The sequence below is a fragment of the Salvelinus alpinus genome, chromosome 2, assembly GCF_045679555.1.
Source record: "Salvelinus alpinus chromosome 2, SLU_Salpinus.1, whole genome shotgun sequence".
Classification (NCBI taxonomy): Eukaryota; Metazoa; Chordata; class Actinopteri; order Salmoniformes; family Salmonidae; genus Salvelinus; species Salvelinus alpinus.
The window spans coordinates 95,202,484-95,218,919 of NC_092087.1; the positions used below are offsets into that span (position 1 = coordinate 95,202,484).

Below are 16,436 nucleotides of genomic sequence, written 5' to 3' on the forward strand. Positions count from 1 at the left end.
CTAGTCTAGTCCAGCCTGTATGAAGTCTAGTCTAGTCCAGCCTGTATGAAGTCTAGTCTAGTCCAGCCTGTATGAAGTGTAGTCCAGACTGTATGAAGTGTAGTCTAGTCCAGACTGTATGAAGTGTAGTCTAGTCCAGCCTGTATGAAGTCTAGTCTAGTCCAGCCTGTATGAAGTCTAGTCTAGTCCAGCCTGTATGAAGTGTAGTCCAGACTGTATGAAGTGTAGTCTAGTCCAGACTGTATGAAGTGTAGTCTAGTCCAGCCTGTATGAAGTGTAGTCTAGTCCAGCCTGTATGAAGTCTAGCCTAGTCCAGCCTGTATGAAGTCTAGTCTAGTCCAGACTGTATGAAGTCTAGTCTAGTCCAGACTGTATGAAGTGTAGTCTAGTCCAGCCTGTATGAAGTGTAGTCTAGTCCAGCCTGTATGAAGTCTAGTCTAGTCCAGCCTGTATGAAGTCTAGTCTAGTCCAGCCTGTATGAAGTCTAGTCTAGTCCAGCCTGTATGAAGTCTAGTCTAGTCCAGCCTGTATGAAGTCTAGTCTAGTCCAGCCTGTATGAAGTCTAGTCCAGTCCAGCCTGTATGAAGTCTAGTCTAGTCCAGCCTGTATGAAGTCTAGTCTAGCCTGTATGAAGTCTAGTCTAGTCCAGCCTGTATGAAGTCTAGTCTAGTCCAGCCTGTATGAAGTCTAGTCTAGTCCAGACTGTATGAAGTCTAGTCTAGTCCAGACTGTATGAAGTCTAGTCTAGTCCAGCCTGTATGAAGTCTAGTCTAGTCCAGCCTGTATGAAGTGTAGTCCAGTCCAGCCTGTATGAAGTGTAGTCTAGTCCAGCCTGTATGAAGTCTAGTCTAGTCCAGCCTGTATGAAGTGTAGTCCAGACTGTATGAAGTGTAGTCTAGTCCAGACTGTATGAAGTGTAGTCTAGTCCAGCCTGTATGACGTGTAGTCTAGTCCAGCCTGTATGAAGTGTAGTCTAGTCCAGCCTGTATGAAGTGTAGTCCAGACTGTATGAAGTGTAGTCTAGTCCAGACTGTATGAAGTGTAGTCTAGTCCAGACTGTATGAAGTGTAGTCTAGTCCAGCCTGTATGAAGTGTAGTCTAGTCCAGCCTGTATGAAGTGTAGTCTAGTCCAGCCTGTATGAAGTCTAGTCTAGTCCAGCCTGTATGAAGTCTAGTCTAGTCCAGCCTGTATGAAGTCTAGTCTAGTCTGTATGAAGTCTAGTCTAGTCCAGCCTGTATGAAGTCTAGTCTAGTCCAGCCTGTATGAAGTCTAGTCTAGTCCAGCCTGTATGAAGTCTAGTCCAGCCTGTATGAAGTCTAGTCCAGCCTGTATGAAGTCTAGTCTAGTCCAGCCTGTATGAAGTCTAGTCTAGTCCAGCCTGTATGAAGTCTAGTCCAGCCTGTATGAAGTCTAGTCTAGTCCAGCCTGTATGAAGTGTAGTCCAGACTGTATGAAGTGTAGTCTAGTCCAGACTGTATGAAGTGTAGTCTAGTCCAGCCTGTATGAAGTCTAGTCTAGTCCAGCCTGTATGAAGTGTAGTCTAGTCCAGACTATATGAAGTGTAGTCCAGCCTGTATGAAGTGTAGTCTAGTCCAGCCTGTATGAAGTGTAGTCTAGTCCAGACTATATGAAGTGTAGTCCAGACTGTATGAAGTGTAGTCTAGTCCAGCCTGTATGAAGTGTAGTCTAGTCCAGACTATATGAAGTGTAGTCCAGACTGTATGAAGTCTAGTCTAGTCCAGCCTGTATGAAGTCTAGTCTAGTCCAGCCTGTATGAAGTGTAGTCCAGACTGTATGAAGTGTAGTCTAGTCCAGACTGTATGAAGTGTAGTCTAGTCCAGCCTGTATGAAGTCTAGTCTAGTCCAGCCTGTATGAAGTGTAGTCTAGTCCAGCCTGTATGAAGTGTAGTCCAGACTGTATGAAGTGTAGTCCAGCCTGTATGAAGTGTAGTCTAGTCCAGCCTGTATGAAGTGTAGTCCAGACTGTATTAAGTGTAGTCCAGACTGTATGAAGTGTAGTTCAGACTGTATGAAGTTTAGTCTAGTCCAGCCTGTATGAAGTCTAGTCTAGTCCAGCCTGTATGAAGTGTAGTCCAGACTGTATGAAGTTTAGTCTAGTCCAGCCTGTATGAAGTCTAGTCTAGTCCAGCCTGTATGAAGTGTAGTCCAGACTGTATGAAGTTTAGTCTAGTCCAGCCTGTATGAAGTCTAGTCTAGTCCAGCCTGTATGAAGTCTAGTCTAGTCCAGCCTGTATGAAGTCTAGTCTAGTCCAGCCTGTATGAAGTCTAGTCTAGTCCAGCCTGTATGAAGTCTAGTCTAGTCCAGCCTGTATGAAGTTTAGTCTAGTCCAGCCTGTATGAAGTCTAGTCTAGTCCAGCCTGTATGAAGTGTAGTCCAGACTGTATGAAGTGTAGTCCAGACTGTATGAAGTGTAGTCTAGTCCAGCCTGTATGAAGTGTAGTCTAGTCCAGCCTGTATGAAGTCTAGTCCAGCCTGTATGAAGTGTAGTCTAGTCCAGCCTGTATGAAGTGTAGTCTAGTCCAGCCTGTATGAAGTGTAGTCTAGTCCAGCCTGTATGAAGTCTAGTCTAGTCCAGCCTGTATGAAGTCTAGTCTAGTCCAGCCTGTATGAAGTCTAGTCTAGTCCAGCCTGTATGAAGTCTAGTCTAGTCTGTATGAAGTCTAGTCTAGTCCAGCCTGTATGAAGTCTAGTCTAGTCCAGCCTGTGTGAAGTCTAGTCTAGTCCAGCCTGTATGAAGTCTAGTCCAGCCTGTATGAAGTGTAGTCTAGTCCAGCCTGTATGAAGTCTAGTCTAGTCCAGCCTGTATGAAGTCTAGTCTAGTCCAGCCTGTATGAAGTCTAGTCTAGTCCAGCCTGTAGGAAGTCTAGTCTAGTCCAGCCTGTATGAAGTCTAGTCTAGTCCAGCCTGTATGAAGTCTAGTCTAGTCCAGCCTGTATGAAGTGTAGTCTAGTCCAGCCTGTATGAAGTGTAGTCTAGTCCAGCCTGTATGAAGTGTAGTCCAGACTGTATGAAGTGTAGTCCAGACTGTATGAAGTCTAGTCTAGTCCAGCCTGTATGAAGTGTAGTCTAGTCCAGCCTGTATGAAGTGTAGTCCAGCCTGTATGAAGTGTAGTCCAGCCTGTATGAAGTGTAGTCTAGTCCAGCCTGTATGAAGTGTAGTCTAGTCCAGCCTGTATGAAGTCTAGTCTAGTCCAGCCTGTATGAAGTGTAGTCCAGACTGTATGAAGTTTAGTCTAGTCCAGCCTGTATGAAGTCTAGTCTAGTCCAGCCTGTATGAAGTCTAGTCTAGTCCAGCCTGTATGAAGTCTAGTCTAGTCCAGCCTGTATGAAGTCTAGTCTAGTCCAGCCTGTATGAAGTCTAGTCTAGTCCAGCCTGTATGAAGTCTAGTCTAGTCCAGCCTGTATGAAGTGTAGTCCAGACTGTATGAAGTGTAGTCTAGTCCAGACTGTATGAAGTGTAGTCTAGTCCAGCCTGTATGAAGTGTAGTCTAGTCCAGCCTGTATGAAGTCTAGTCTAGTCCAGCCTGTATGAAGTCTAGTCTAGTCCAGCCTGTATGAAGTCTAGTCTAGTCCAGCCTGTATGAAGTCTAGTCCAGTCTGTATGAAGTGTAGTCTAGTCCAGCCTGTATGAAGTGTAGTCTAGTCCAGCCTGTATGAAGTGTAGTCTAGTCCAGCCTGTATGAAGTCTAGTCTAGTCCAGCCTGTATGAAGTCTAGTCTAGTCCAGCCTGTATGAAGTATAGTCTAGTCTGTATGAAGTCTAGTCTAGTCCAGCCTGTATGAAGTCTAGTCTAGTCCAGCCTGTATGAAGTCTAGTCTAGTCCAGCCTGTATGAAGTCTAGTCCAGCCTGTATGAAGTCTAGTCTAGTCCAGCCTGTATGAAGTCTAGTCTAGTCCAGCCTGTATGAAGTCTAGTCTAGTCCAGCCTGTATGAAGTCTAGTCTAGTCCAGCCTGTATGAAGTCTAGTCTAGCCCAGCCTGTATGAAGTCTAGTCTAGTCCAGCCTGTATGAAGTCTAGTCTAGTCCAGCCTGTATGAAGTCTAGTCTAGTCCAGCCTGTATGAAGTGTAGTCTAGTCCAGCCTGTATGAAGTGTAGTCTAGTCCAGCCTGTATGAAGTGTAGTCTAGTCCAGCCTGTATGAAGTGTAGTCCAGACTGTATGAAGTGTAGTCCAGACTGTATGAAGTCTAGTCTAGTCCAGCCTGTATGAAGTGTAGTCTAGTCCAGCCTGTATGAAGTGTAGTCCAGCCTGTATGAAGTGTAGTCCAGCCTGTATGAAGTGTAGTCTAGTCCAGCCTGTATGAAGTGTAGTCTAGTCCAGCCTGTATGAAGTCTAGTCTAGTCCAGCCTGTATGAAGTGAGGTCCAGACTGTATGAAGTTTAGTCTAGTCCAGCCTGTATGAAGTCTAGTCTAGTCCAGCCTGTATGAAGTCTAGTCTAGTCCAGCCTGTATGAAGTCTAGTCTAGTCCAGCCTGTATGAAGTCTAGTCTAGTCCAGCCTGTATGAAGTCTAGTCTAGTCCAGCCTGTATGAAGTCTAGTCTAGTCCAGCCTGTATGAAGTGTAGTCCAGACTGTATGAAGTGTAGTCTAGTCCAGACTGTATGAAGTGTAGTCTAGTCCAGCCTGTATGAAGTGTAGTCTAGTCCAGCCTGTATGAAGTCTAGTCTAGTCCAGCCTGTATGAAGTCTAGTCTAGTCCAGCCTGTATGAAGTGTAGTCCAGACTGTATGAAGTGTAGTCTAGTCCAGCCTGTATGAAGTCTAGTCTAGTCCAGACTGTATGAAGTTTAGTCTAGTCCAGCCTGTATGAAGTCTAGTCTAGTCCAGCCTGTATGAAGTCTAGTCTAGTCCAGCCTGTATGAAGTCTAGTCTAGTCCAGCCTGTATGAAGTCTAGTCTAGTCCAGCCTGTATGAAGTTTAGTCTAGTCCAGCCTGTATGAAGTCTAGTCTAGTCCAGCCTGTATGAAGTGTAGTCCAGACTGTATGAAGTGTAGTCCAGACTGTATGAAGTGTAGTCTAGTCCAGCCTGTATGAAGTGTAGTCTAGTCCAGCCTGTATGAAGTCTAGTCCAGCCTGTATGAAGTGTAGTCTAGTCCAGCCTGTATGAAGTGTAGTCTAGTCCAGCCTGTATGAAGTGTAGTCTAGTCCAGCCTGTATGAAGTCTAGTCTAGTCCAGCCTGTATGAAGTCTAGTCTAGTCCAGCCTGTATGAAGTCTAGTCTAGTCTGTATGAAGTCTAGTCTAGTCCAGCCTGTATGAAGTCTAGTCTAGTCCAGCCTGTATGAAGTCTAGTCTAGTCCAGCCTGTATGAAGTCTAGTCCAGCCTGTATGAAGTGTAGTCTAGTCCAGCCTGTATGAAGTCTAGTCTAGTCCAGCCTGTATGAAGTCTAGTCTAGTCCAGCCTGTATGAAGTCTAGTCTAGTCCAGCCTGTATGAAGTCTAGTCTAGTCCAGCCTGTATGAAGTCTAGTCTAGTCCAGCCTGTATGAAGTGTAGTCTAGTCCAGCCTGTATGAAGTGTAGTCTAGTCCAGCCTGTATGAAGAGTAGTCCAGACTGTATGAAGTGTAGTCCAGACTGTATGAAGTCTAGTCTAGTCCAGCCTGTATGAAGTGTAGTCTAGTCCAGCCTGTATGAAGTGTAGTCCAGCCTGTATGAAGTGTAGTCCAGCCTGTATGAAGTGTAGTCTAGTCCAGCCTGTATGAAGTGTAGTCTAGTCCAGCCTGTATGAAGTCTAGTCTAGTCCAGCCTGTATGAAGTGTAGTCCAGACTGTATGAAGTTTAGTCTAGTCCAGCCTGTATGAAGTCTAGTCTAGTCCAGCCTGTATGAAGTCTAGTCTAGTCCAGCCTGTATGAAGTCTAGTCTAGTCCAGCCTGTATGAAGTCTAGTCTAGTCCAGCCTGTATGAAGTCTAGTCTAGTCCAGCCTGTATGAAGTCTAGTCTAGTCCAGCCTGTATGAAGTGTAGTCCAGACTGTATGAAGTGTAGTCTAGTCCAGACTGTATGAAGTGTAGTCTAGTCCAGCCTGTATGAAGTGTAGTCTAGTCCAGCCTGTATGAAGTCTAGTCTAGTCCAGCCTGTATGAAGTCTAGTCTAGTCCAGCCTGTATGAAGTGTAGTCCAGACTGTATGAAGTGTAGTCTAGTCCAGACTGTATGAAGTGTAGTCTAGTCCAGCCTGTATGAAGTGTAGTCTAGTCCAGCCTGTATGAAGTCTAGTCTAGTCCAGCCTGTATGAAGTCTAGTCTAGTCCAGACTGTATGAAGTGTAGTCTAGTCCAGACTGTATGAAGTGTAGTCTAGTCCAGCCTGTATGAAGTGTAGTCTAGTCCAGCCTGTATGAAGTGTAGTCTAGTCCAGCCTGTATGAAGTCTAGTCTAGTCCAGCCTGTATGAAGTCTAGTCTAGTCCAGCCTGTATGAAGTCTAGTCCAGCCTGTATGAAGTGTAGTCTAGTCCAGCCTGTATGAAGTGTAGTCTAGTCCAGCCTGTATGAAGTGTAGTCTAGTCCAGCCTGTATGAAGTCTAGTCTAGTCCAGCCTGTATGAAGTCTAGTCTAGTCCAGCCTGTATGAAGTCTAGTCTAGTCCAGCCTGTATGAAGTCTAGTCTAGTCTGTATGAAGTCTAGTCTAGTCCAGCCTGTATGAAGTCTAGTCTAGTCCAGCCTGTATGAAGTATAGTCTAGTCCAGCCTGTATGAAGTCTAGTCCAGCCTGTATGAAGTCTAGTCTAGTCCAGCCTGTATGAAGTCTAGTCTAGTCCAGCCTGTATGAAGTCTAGTCTAGTCCAGCCTGTATGAAGTCTAGTCTAGTCCAGCCTGTATGAAGTCTAGTCTAGTCCAGCCTGTATGAAGTCTAGTCTAGTCTGTATGAAGTCTAGTCTAGTCCAGCCTGTATGAAGTCTAGTCTAGTCCAGCCTGTATGAAGTCTAGTCTAGTCCAGCCTGTATGAAGTCTAGTCCAGCCTGTATGAAGTCTAGTCTAGTCCAGCCTGTATGAAGTCTAGTCTAGTCCAGCCTGTATGAAGTCTAGTCTAGTCCAGCCTGTATGAAGTCTAGTCTAGCCCAGCCTGTATGAAGTCTAGTCTAGTCCAGCCTGTATGAAGTCTAGTCTAGTCCAGCCTGTATGAAGTCTAGTCTAGTCCAGCCTGTATGAAGTGTAGTCTAGTCCAGCCTGTATGAAGTGTAGTCTAGTCCAGCCTGTATGAAGTGTAGTCTAGTCCAGCCTGTATGAAGTGTAGTCCAGACTGTATGAAGTGTAGTCCAGACTGTATGAAGTCTAGTCTAGTCCAGCCTGTATGAAGTGTAGTCTAGTCCAGCCTGTATGAAGTGTAGTCCAGCCTGTATGAAGTGTAGTCCAGCCTGTATGAAGTGTAGTCTAGTCCAGCCTGTATGAAGTGTAGTCTAGTCCAGCCTGTATGAAGTCTAGTCTAGTCCAGCCTGTATGAAGTGAGGTCCAGACTGTATGAAGTTTAGTCTAGTCCAGCCTGTATGAAGTCTAGTCTAGTCCAGCCTGTATGAAGTCTAGTCTAGTCCAGCCTGTATGAAGTCTAGTCTAGTCCAGCCTGTATGAAGTCTAGTCTAGTCCAGCCTGTATGAAGTCTAGTCTAGTCCAGCCTGTATGAAGTCTAGTCTAGTCCAGCCTGTATGAAGTGTAGTCCAGACTGTATGAAGTGTAGTCTAGTCCAGACTGTATGAAGTGTAGTCTAGTCCAGCCTGTATGAAGTGTAGTCTAGTCCAGCCTGTATGAAGTCTAGTCTAGTCCAGCCTGTATGAAGTCTAGTCTAGTCCAGCCTGTATGAAGTGTAGTCCAGACTGTATGAAGTGTAGTCTAGTCCAGCCTGTATGAAGTCTAGTCTAGTCCAGACTGTATGAAGTTTAGTCTAGTCCAGCCTGTATGAAGTCTAGTCTAGTCCAGCCTGTATGAAGTCTAGTCTAGTCCAGCCTGTATGAAGTCTAGTCTAGTCCAGCCTGTATGAAGTCTAGTCTAGTCCAGCCTGTATGAAGTTTAGTCTAGTCCAGCCTGTATGAAGTCTAGTCTAGTCCAGCCTGTATGAAGTGTAGTCCAGACTGTATGAAGTGTAGTCCAGACTGTATGAAGTGTAGTCTAGTCCAGCCTGTATGAAGTGTAGTCTAGTCCAGCCTGTATGAAGTCTAGTCCAGCCTGTATGAAGTGTAGTCTAGTCCAGCCTGTATGAAGTGTAGTCTAGTCCAGCCTGTATGAAGTGTAGTCTAGTCCAGCCTGTATGAAGTCTAGTCTAGTCCAGCCTGTATGAAGTCTAGTCTAGTCCAGCCTGTATGAAGTCTAGTCTAGTCCAGCCTGTATGAAGTCTAGTCTAGTCTGTATGAAGTCTAGTCTAGTCCAGCCTGTATGAAGTCTAGTCTAGTCCAGCCTGTATGAAGTCTAGTCTAGTCCAGCCTGTATGAAGTCTAGTCCAGCCTGTATGAAGTGTAGTCTAGTCCAGCCTGTATGAAGTCTAGTCTAGTCCAGCCTGTATGAAGTCTAGTCTAGTCCAGCCTGTATGAAGTCTAGTCTAGTCCAGCCTGTATGAAGTCTAGTCTAGTCCAGCCTGTATGAAGTCTAGTCTAGTCCAGCCTGTATGAAGTCTAGTCTAGTCCAGCCTGTATGAAGTGTAGTCTAGTCCAGCCTGTATGAAGTGTAGTCTAGTCCAGCCTGTATGAAGTGTAGTCCAGACTGTATGAAGTGTAGTCCAGACTGTATGAAGTCTAGTCTAGTCCAGCCTGTATGAAGTGTAGTCTAGTCCAGCCTGTATGAAGTGTAGTCCAGCCTGTATGAAGTGTAGTCTAGTCCAGCCTGTATGAAGTGTAGTCTAGTCCAGCCTGTATGAAGTCTAGTCTAGTCCAGCCTGTATGAAGTGTAGTCCAGACTGTATGAAGTTTAGTCTAGTCCAGCCTGTATGAAGTCTAGTCTAGTCCAGCCTGTATGAAGTCTAGTCTAGTCCAGCCTGTATGAAGTCTAGTCTAGTCCAGCCTGTATGAAGTCTAGTCTAGTCCAGCCTGTATGAAGTCTAGTCTAGTCCAGCCTGTATGAAGTCTAGTCTAGTCCAGCCTGTATGAAGTGTAGTCCAGACTGTATGAAGTGTAGTCTAGTCCAGACTGTATGAAGTGTAGTCTAGTCCAGCCTGTATGAAGTCTAGTCTAGTCCAGCCTGTATGAAGTCTAGTCTAGTCCAGCCTGTATGAAGTGTAGTCCAGCCTGTATGAAGTGTAGTCCAGACTGTATGAAGTGTAGTCTAGTCCAGACTGTATGAAGTGTAGTCTAGTCCAGCCTGTATGAAGTGTAGTCTAATCCAGCCTGTATGAAGTCTAGTCTAGTCCAGCCTGTATGAAGTCTAGTCTAGTCCAGCCTGTATGAAGTGTAGTCTAGTCCAGACTGTATGAAGTGTAGTCTAGTCCAGACTGTATGAAGTGTAGTCTAGTCCAGCCTGTATGAAGTGTAGTCTAGTCCAGCCTGTATGAAGTGTAGTCTAGTCCAGCCTGTATGAAGTCTAGTCTAGTCCAGCCTGTATGAAGTCTAGTCCAGCCTGTATGAAGTGTAGTCTAGTCCAGCCTGTATGAAGTGTAGTCTAGTCCAGCCTGTATGAAGTGTAGTCTAGTCCAGCCTGTATGAAGTCTAGTCTAGTCCAGCCTGTATGAAGTCTAGTCTAGTCCAGCCTGTATGAAGTCTAGTCTAGTCCAGCCTGTATGAAGTCTAGTCTAGTCCAGCCTGTATGAAGTCTAGTCTAGTCTGTATGAAGTCTAGTCTAGTCCAGCCTGTATGAAGTCTAGTCTAGTCCAGCCTGTATGAAGTCTAGTCTAGTCCAGCCTGTATGAAGTCTAGTCCAGCCTGTATGAAGTCTAGTCTAGTCCAGCCTGTATGAAGTCTAGTCTAGTCCAGCCTGTATGAAGTCTAGTCTAGTCCAGCCTGTATGAAGTCTAGTCTAGTCCAGCCTGTATGAAGTCTAGTCTAGTCCAGCCTGTATGAAGTCTAGTCTAGTCCAGCCTGTATGAAGTCTAGTCTAGTCCAGCCTGTATGAAGTGTAGTCTAGTCCAGCCTGTATGAAGTGTAGTCTAGTCCAGCCTGTATGAAGTGTAGTCCAGACTGTATGAAGTGTAGTCCAGACTGTATGAAGTCTAGTCTAGTCCAGCCTGTATGAAGTGTAGTCTAGTCCAGCCTGTATGAAGTGTAGTCCAGCCTGTATGAAGTGTAGTCCAGCCTGTATGAAGTGTAGTCTAGTCCAGCCTGTATGAAGTGTAGTCTAGTCCAGCCTGTATGAAGTCTAGTCTAGTCCAGCCTGTATGAAGTGAGGTCCAGACTGTATGAAGTTTAGTCTAGTCCAGCCTGTATGAAGTCTAGTCTAGTCCAGCCTGTATGAAGTGTAGTCCAGACTGTATGAAGTGTAGTCTAGTCCAGACTGTATGAAGTGTAGTCTAGTCCAGCCTGTATGAAGTGTAGTCTAGTCCAGCCTGTATGAAGTCTAGTCTAGTCCAGCCTGTATGAAGTCTAGTCTAGTCCAGACTGTATGAAGTGTAGTCTAGTCCAGACTGTATGAAGTGTAGTCTAGTCCAGACTGTATGAAGTGTAGTCTAGTCCAGCCTGTATGAAGTGTAGTCTAGTCCAGCCTGTATGAAGTCTAGTCTAGTCCAGCCTGTATGAAGTCTAGTCTAGTCCAGCCTGTATGAAGTCTAGTCTAGTCCAGCCTGTATGAAGTCTAGTCTAGTCCAGCCTGTATGAAGTCTAGTCTAGTCCAGCCTGTATGAAGTCTAGTCTAGTCCAGACTGTATGAAGTCTAGTCTAGTCCAGACTGTATGAAGTCTAGTCTAGTCCAGCCTGTATGAAGTCTAGTCTAGTCCAGCCTGTATGAAGTGTAGTCCAGTCCAGCCTGTATGAAGTGTAGTCTAGTCCAGCCTGTATGAAGTCTAGTCTAGTCCAGCCTGTATGAAGTGTAGTCCAGACTGTATGAAGTGTAGTCTAGTCCAGACTGTATGAAGTGTAGTCTAGTCCAGCCTGTATGAAGTGTAGTCTAGTCCAGCCTGTATGAAGTGTAGTCTAGTCCAGCCTGTATGAAGTCTAGTCCAGACTGTATGAAGTGTAGTCTAGTCCAGCCTGTATGAAGTGTAGTCTAGTCCAGCCTGTATGAAGTCTAGTCTAGTCCAGCCTGTATGAAGTCTAGTCTAGTCCAGCCTGTATGAAGTCTAGTCTAGTCCAGCCTGTATGAAGTCTAGTCTAGTCCAGCCTGTATGAAGTCTAGTCTAGTCCAGCCTGTATGAAGTCTAGTCCAGCCTGTATGAAGTCTAGTCCAGCCTGTATGAAGTCTAGTCCAGCCTGTATGAAGTCTAGTCTAGTCCAGCCTGTATGAAGTCTAGTCTAGTCCAGCCTGTATGAAGTCTAGTCCAGCCTGTATGAAGTCTAGTCTAGTCCAGCCTGTATGAAGTGTAGTCCAGACTGTATGAAGTGTAGTCTAGTCCAGACTGTATGAAGTGTAGTCTAGTCCAGCCTGTATGAAGTGTAGTCTAGTCCAGCCTGTATGAAGTGTAGTCTAGTCCAGACTATATGAAGTGTAGTCCAGCCTGTATGAAGTGTAGTCTAGTCCAGCCTGTATGAAGTGTAGTCTAGTCCAGCCTGTATGAAGTGTAGTCCAGACTGTATGAAGTGTAGTCTAGTCCAGACTGTATGAAGTGTAGTCTAGTCCAGACTGTATGAAGTGTAGTCTAGTCCAGCCTGTATGAAGTGTAGTCTAGTCCAGCCTGTATGAAGTCTAGTCTAGTCCAGCCTGTATGAAGTCTAGTCTAGTCTGTATGAAGTCTAGTCTAGTCCAGCCTGTATGAAGTCTAGTCTAGTCCAGCCTGTATGAAGTCTAGTCTAGTCCAGCCTGTATGAAGTCTAGTCCAGCCTGTATGAAGTCTAGTCCAGCCTGTATGAAGTCTAGTCCAGCCTGTATGAAGTCTAGTCTAGTCCAGCCTGTATGAAGTCTAGTCTAGTCCAGCCTGTATGAAGTCTAGTCCAGCCTGTATGAAGTCTAGTCTAGTCCAGCCTGTATGAAGTGTAGTCCAGACTGTATGAAGTGTAGTCTAGTCCAGACTGTATGAAGTGTAGTCTAGTCCAGCCTGTATGAAGTGTAGTCTAGTCCAGCCTGTATGAAGTGTAGTCTAGTCCAGACTATATGAAGTGTAGTCCAGCCTGTATGAAGTGTAGTCTAGTCCAGCCTGTATGAAGTGTAGTCTAGTCCAGACTATATGAAGTGTAGTCCAGACTGTATGAAGTGTAGTCTAGTCCAGCCTGTATGAAGTGTAGTCTAGTCCAGCCTGTATGAAGTGTAGTCTAGTCCAGACTATATGAAGTGTAGTCCAGACTGTATGAAGTGTAGTCTAGTCCAGCCTGTATGAAGTGTAGTCCAGACTGTATGAAGTCTAGTCTAGTCCAGCCTGTATGAAGTGTAGTCCAGACTGTATGAAGTGTAGTCTAGTCCAGACTGTATGAAGTGTAGTCTAGTCCAGACTGTATGAAGTGTAGTCTAGTCCAGCCTGTATGAAGTGTAGTCTAGTCCAGCCTGTATGAAGTCTAGTCTAGTCCAGCCTGTATGAAGTCTAGTCTAGTCTGTATGAAGTCTAGTCTAGTCCAGCCTGTATGAAGTCTAGTCTAGTCCAGCCTGTATGAAGTCTAGTCCAGCCTGTATGAAGTCTAGTCCAGCCTGTATGAAGTCTAGTCCAGCCTGTATGAAGTCTAGTCTAGTCCAGCCTGTATGAAGTCTAGTCTAGTCCAGCCTGTATGAAGTCTAGTCCAGCCTGTATGAAGTCTAGTCTAGTCCAGCCTGTATGAAGTGTAGTCCAGACTGTATGAAGTGTAGTCTAGTCCAGACTGTATGAAGTGTAGTCTAGTCCAGCCTGTATGAAGTGTAGTCTAGTCCAGCCTGTATGAAGTGTAGTCTAGTCCAGACTATATGAAGTGTAGTCCAGCCTGTATGAAGTGTAGTCTAGTCCAGCCTGTATGAAGTGTAGTCTAGTCCAGACTATATGAAGTGTAGTCCAGACTGTATGAAGTGTAGTCTAGTCCAGCCTGTATGAAGTGTAGTCTAGTCCAGCCTGTATGAAGTGTAGTCTAGTCCAGACTATATGAAGTGTAGTCCAGACTGTATGAAGTGTAGTCTAGTCCAACCTGTATGAAGTGTAGTCCAGACTGTATGAAGTCTAGTCTAGTCCAGCCTGTATGAAGTGTAGTCCAGACTGTATGAAGTGTAGTCTAGTCCAGACTGTATGAAGTGTAGTCTAGTCCAGCCTGTATGAAGTGTAGTCTAGTCCAGCCTGTATGAAGTGTAGTCTAGTCCAGCCTGTATGAAGTCTAGTCTAGTCCAGCCTGTATGAAGTCTAGTCTAGCCTGTATGAAGTCTAGTCTAGTCCAGCCTGTATGAAGTGTAGTCTAGTCCAGCCTGTATGAAGTGTAGTCCAGTCCAGCCTGTATGAATTGTAGTCTAGTCCAGCCTGTATGAAGTCTAGTCTAGTCCAGCCTGTATGAAGTGTAGTCCAGACTGTATGAAGTGTAGTCTAGTCCAGCCTGTATGAAGTGTAGTCTAGTCCAGCCTGTATGAAGTGTAGTCTAGTCCAGCCTGTATGAAGTGTAGTCTAGTCCAGCCTGTATGAAGTCTAGTCTAGTCCAGCCTGTATGAAGTCTAGTCTAGTCCAGCCTGTATGAAGTGTAGTCTAGTCCAGCCTGTATGGAGTCTAGTCTAGTCCAGCCTGTATGAAGTCTAGTCTAGTCCAGCCTGTATGAAGTCTAGTCTAGTCCAGCCTGTATGAAGTCTAGTCTAGTCCAGCCTGTATGAAGTGTAGTCTAGTCCAGACTGTATGAAGTGTAGTCTAGTCCAAAAAGGTGACAGTAAGAGCTCTACACCATATCCATACCTGGCTGTTCTCAGAATAATAAGACAAATGCAATATTCAATCAATCAGTTTGGCATTCTGTTTTGGTCAGAACTCAAAGGAGGTGGTATAAATGGGAAAGAAAGGCACTAGAAATATATGGTTTCCACAGTAACTGTACTAACTTGAGTTTCTGCAGTCTACAGTGTGGATCCTCCAGTCTAGCAGAGAGCAGCTTCACCCCAGAGTCTCCTGGGTGATTGAAGCTCAGGTCCAGTTCTCTCATGTGGGAGGGGTTTGACCTCAGAGCTGAAGCCAGAGAAGCACAGCCTTCCTCTGTGACTCTACAGAATGACATCCTGCAGAGAACAGAGTTAGGGTAAAACACATCAAAATATAACATTTATTTGGTAACATTATTGAGCAATACAAAATATCTAATGGACACGTTATTCTCAAAGGGACAGTCTTGTTATATAAGATGGATGGATTGGAGAAACTAAGGTGTTTAAGGTATATTTTCTGAAGGAATGGCCCCCTGTGGATATTCTGACTCAATATATATGGTCAGTCAATATTGCAGTATACTATATTTTTAAAAACTGTTCCAAAAAACTGAGGATAGATTGTTTTCTGACACAGACCTTTTGGTCTCCTGTTGAGTAACAATGTTTCTAAGTACTGACCTCAGTGTCTCTAGTTCACAGTGTGGATTCCCCAGTCCAGCAGAGAGCAGCTTCACTCCTGAATCCTGCAGGTCATTGTGACTCAGATCCAGCTCTCTCAGGTGAGAGGAGTTTGAGCTGAGAACTGAGGCCAACACTTCATAAAACCACTCAGTGAGTTCACAGCCAGCAAGTCTGCAGCAACAGAGAAAACCATTTTATGATAGGATATTTATATATAATACTTCATAAGACTATACTACAAAGAAAGTGCTACACAAAAAACATCAACATTCTTGTGAGGAAAGGTTTGATATGCATTCATACCCAAAGCTAAGTGTTTAAACAAATAATAGATGTTATATATTAGTATTATTGTCCCATACACCAGATAGGTGCAGTGAAATGTGTTGTTTTACACGGTCAGACATAGTAGTACGGCACCCCTAGAGCAAATTGGGTTAAATACCTTGCTTAAGGGCACATTGAAAGATTGGACACATTGTTGGCTCAGGTATTTGAACCAATGACCTTTTGGTTACTGGCCCAACACTCTAACCGCTAGGCTACCTGCCGCCATTAAAACAATGATCAAGAACATATGATCAGTACATATACAAGCTGTCAGGGTGACAAAATGACCCTAAAAACTATCCAACAATCTTCAGGTTCTCGTCATCTGAAAACACCTCCCAAAGTACTGACCTCAGTGTCTCCAGTTTACAGTGTGGATGTTTCAACGCAGCGAAGAGAACACTCAGTCTGCCCTCATCATCACCATCAGACAGCGTACAGTTCCTCAGGTCGAGCTCTCTCAAGGATGAGTCTGCTGACTGGAGAACGAAGGCCAGTGATTCATAGTGCTCAGGTAGGAGTCTACAGCCTGCTAGTCTGCAGAAACAGAGATGCAGGGGCGCAACTTTCACTTCATTCTGAAACTGCATTTTTTTTGTCCCCTCACAGTTTTATCATTGCACTGTGATACAAAAAGTGTTATCGGTGTGCAGAGCGGTCCGGTAGGTTGTTTGGTGGTTTCAGCCTGGACAGTGTGAAGGCAAAGTTTCTGAAAGGCTGGCTTATAGGACCGTCACGGGAGAGATGAACAGAGGCAGATGCTGTGTGTTGTGCTTTTTCTCCGAGTTGTAATAGCAAGCAGAACAGAAACTGGCTAGTTTATTTGACTGATGCAAGGTAACTGCTGTTTGACTTAACAGGGGAAAAAAGTAGATTCCCAGTGCTGAGCAAGCTAGTAGCTACCACAGCTAGTTCAGCTCTAGCTTCTAGCTATATCAGTATCCGTCACAGCTGTTGTGTGTATGGAAATGTTTTGTAGCCTTTGTTTTGTCCCGTTTCAACAGAAGTAAATTAACTTGGCTAGTTTTTGCCAGTTGATGTACCATTAAATCGGGTGAACTTGTATGTTTATTAAAATAGTAAAAAGTTAAGTATTTGGTCCCACATTCATAGCACGCGATGACCACATCAAGCTTGTGACTCTACACATTTGTTAGATGCATTTGCTGTTTGTTTTGGTTGTGTTTCCGATTATTTTGTGCCCAATAGAAATTAATGGTAAATAATGTATTGTGTCATTTTTGAAGTCCCTTTTATTGTAAGAATATAATATGTTTCTAAACACTTCTACATTAATGTGGATGCTACCATCATTACGGATAGTCCTGAATTAATTATGAATAACGATGAGTGAGAAAATTACAGACGCACAAATATCATACGCCCAAGACATGCTAACCTCTCACCATTACAATATCAGGGGAGGTTAGCATTTTTGGTGGGGTATGATATTCATGTGTCTATAACTTTCTCACTCATCATTATTCACAATTCATTCAGCATGATCCATAATCATGGCAGCATCCAAAATCATGTAGAAGGGTTTAGAAACC

The 16,436-nt window shown here is 44.6% G+C and overlaps 1 protein-coding gene across 3 annotated transcripts in view; it reads right to left on the reverse strand.

Annotated features, from left to right (window-relative positions):
* Positions 1–16,436, reverse strand: part of LOC139545471 (protein NLRC3-like) — a 75,509-nt gene that overhangs the window by 33,909 nt on the left and 25,164 nt on the right. For all 3 annotated transcript variants that reach the window (XM_071353286.1, XM_071353266.1, XM_071353276.1), the window contains 3 exons: positions 15,235–15,420; positions 14,551–14,724; positions 14,050–14,223 (listed from right to left, as the gene is read on the reverse strand). In XM_071353286.1, coding sequence (XP_071209387.1) covers positions 14,050–14,223; positions 14,551–14,724; positions 15,235–15,420 — 534 coding nt within the window. The remainder of the gene's footprint in view (positions 1–14,049; positions 14,224–14,550; positions 14,725–15,234; positions 15,421–16,436) is intronic.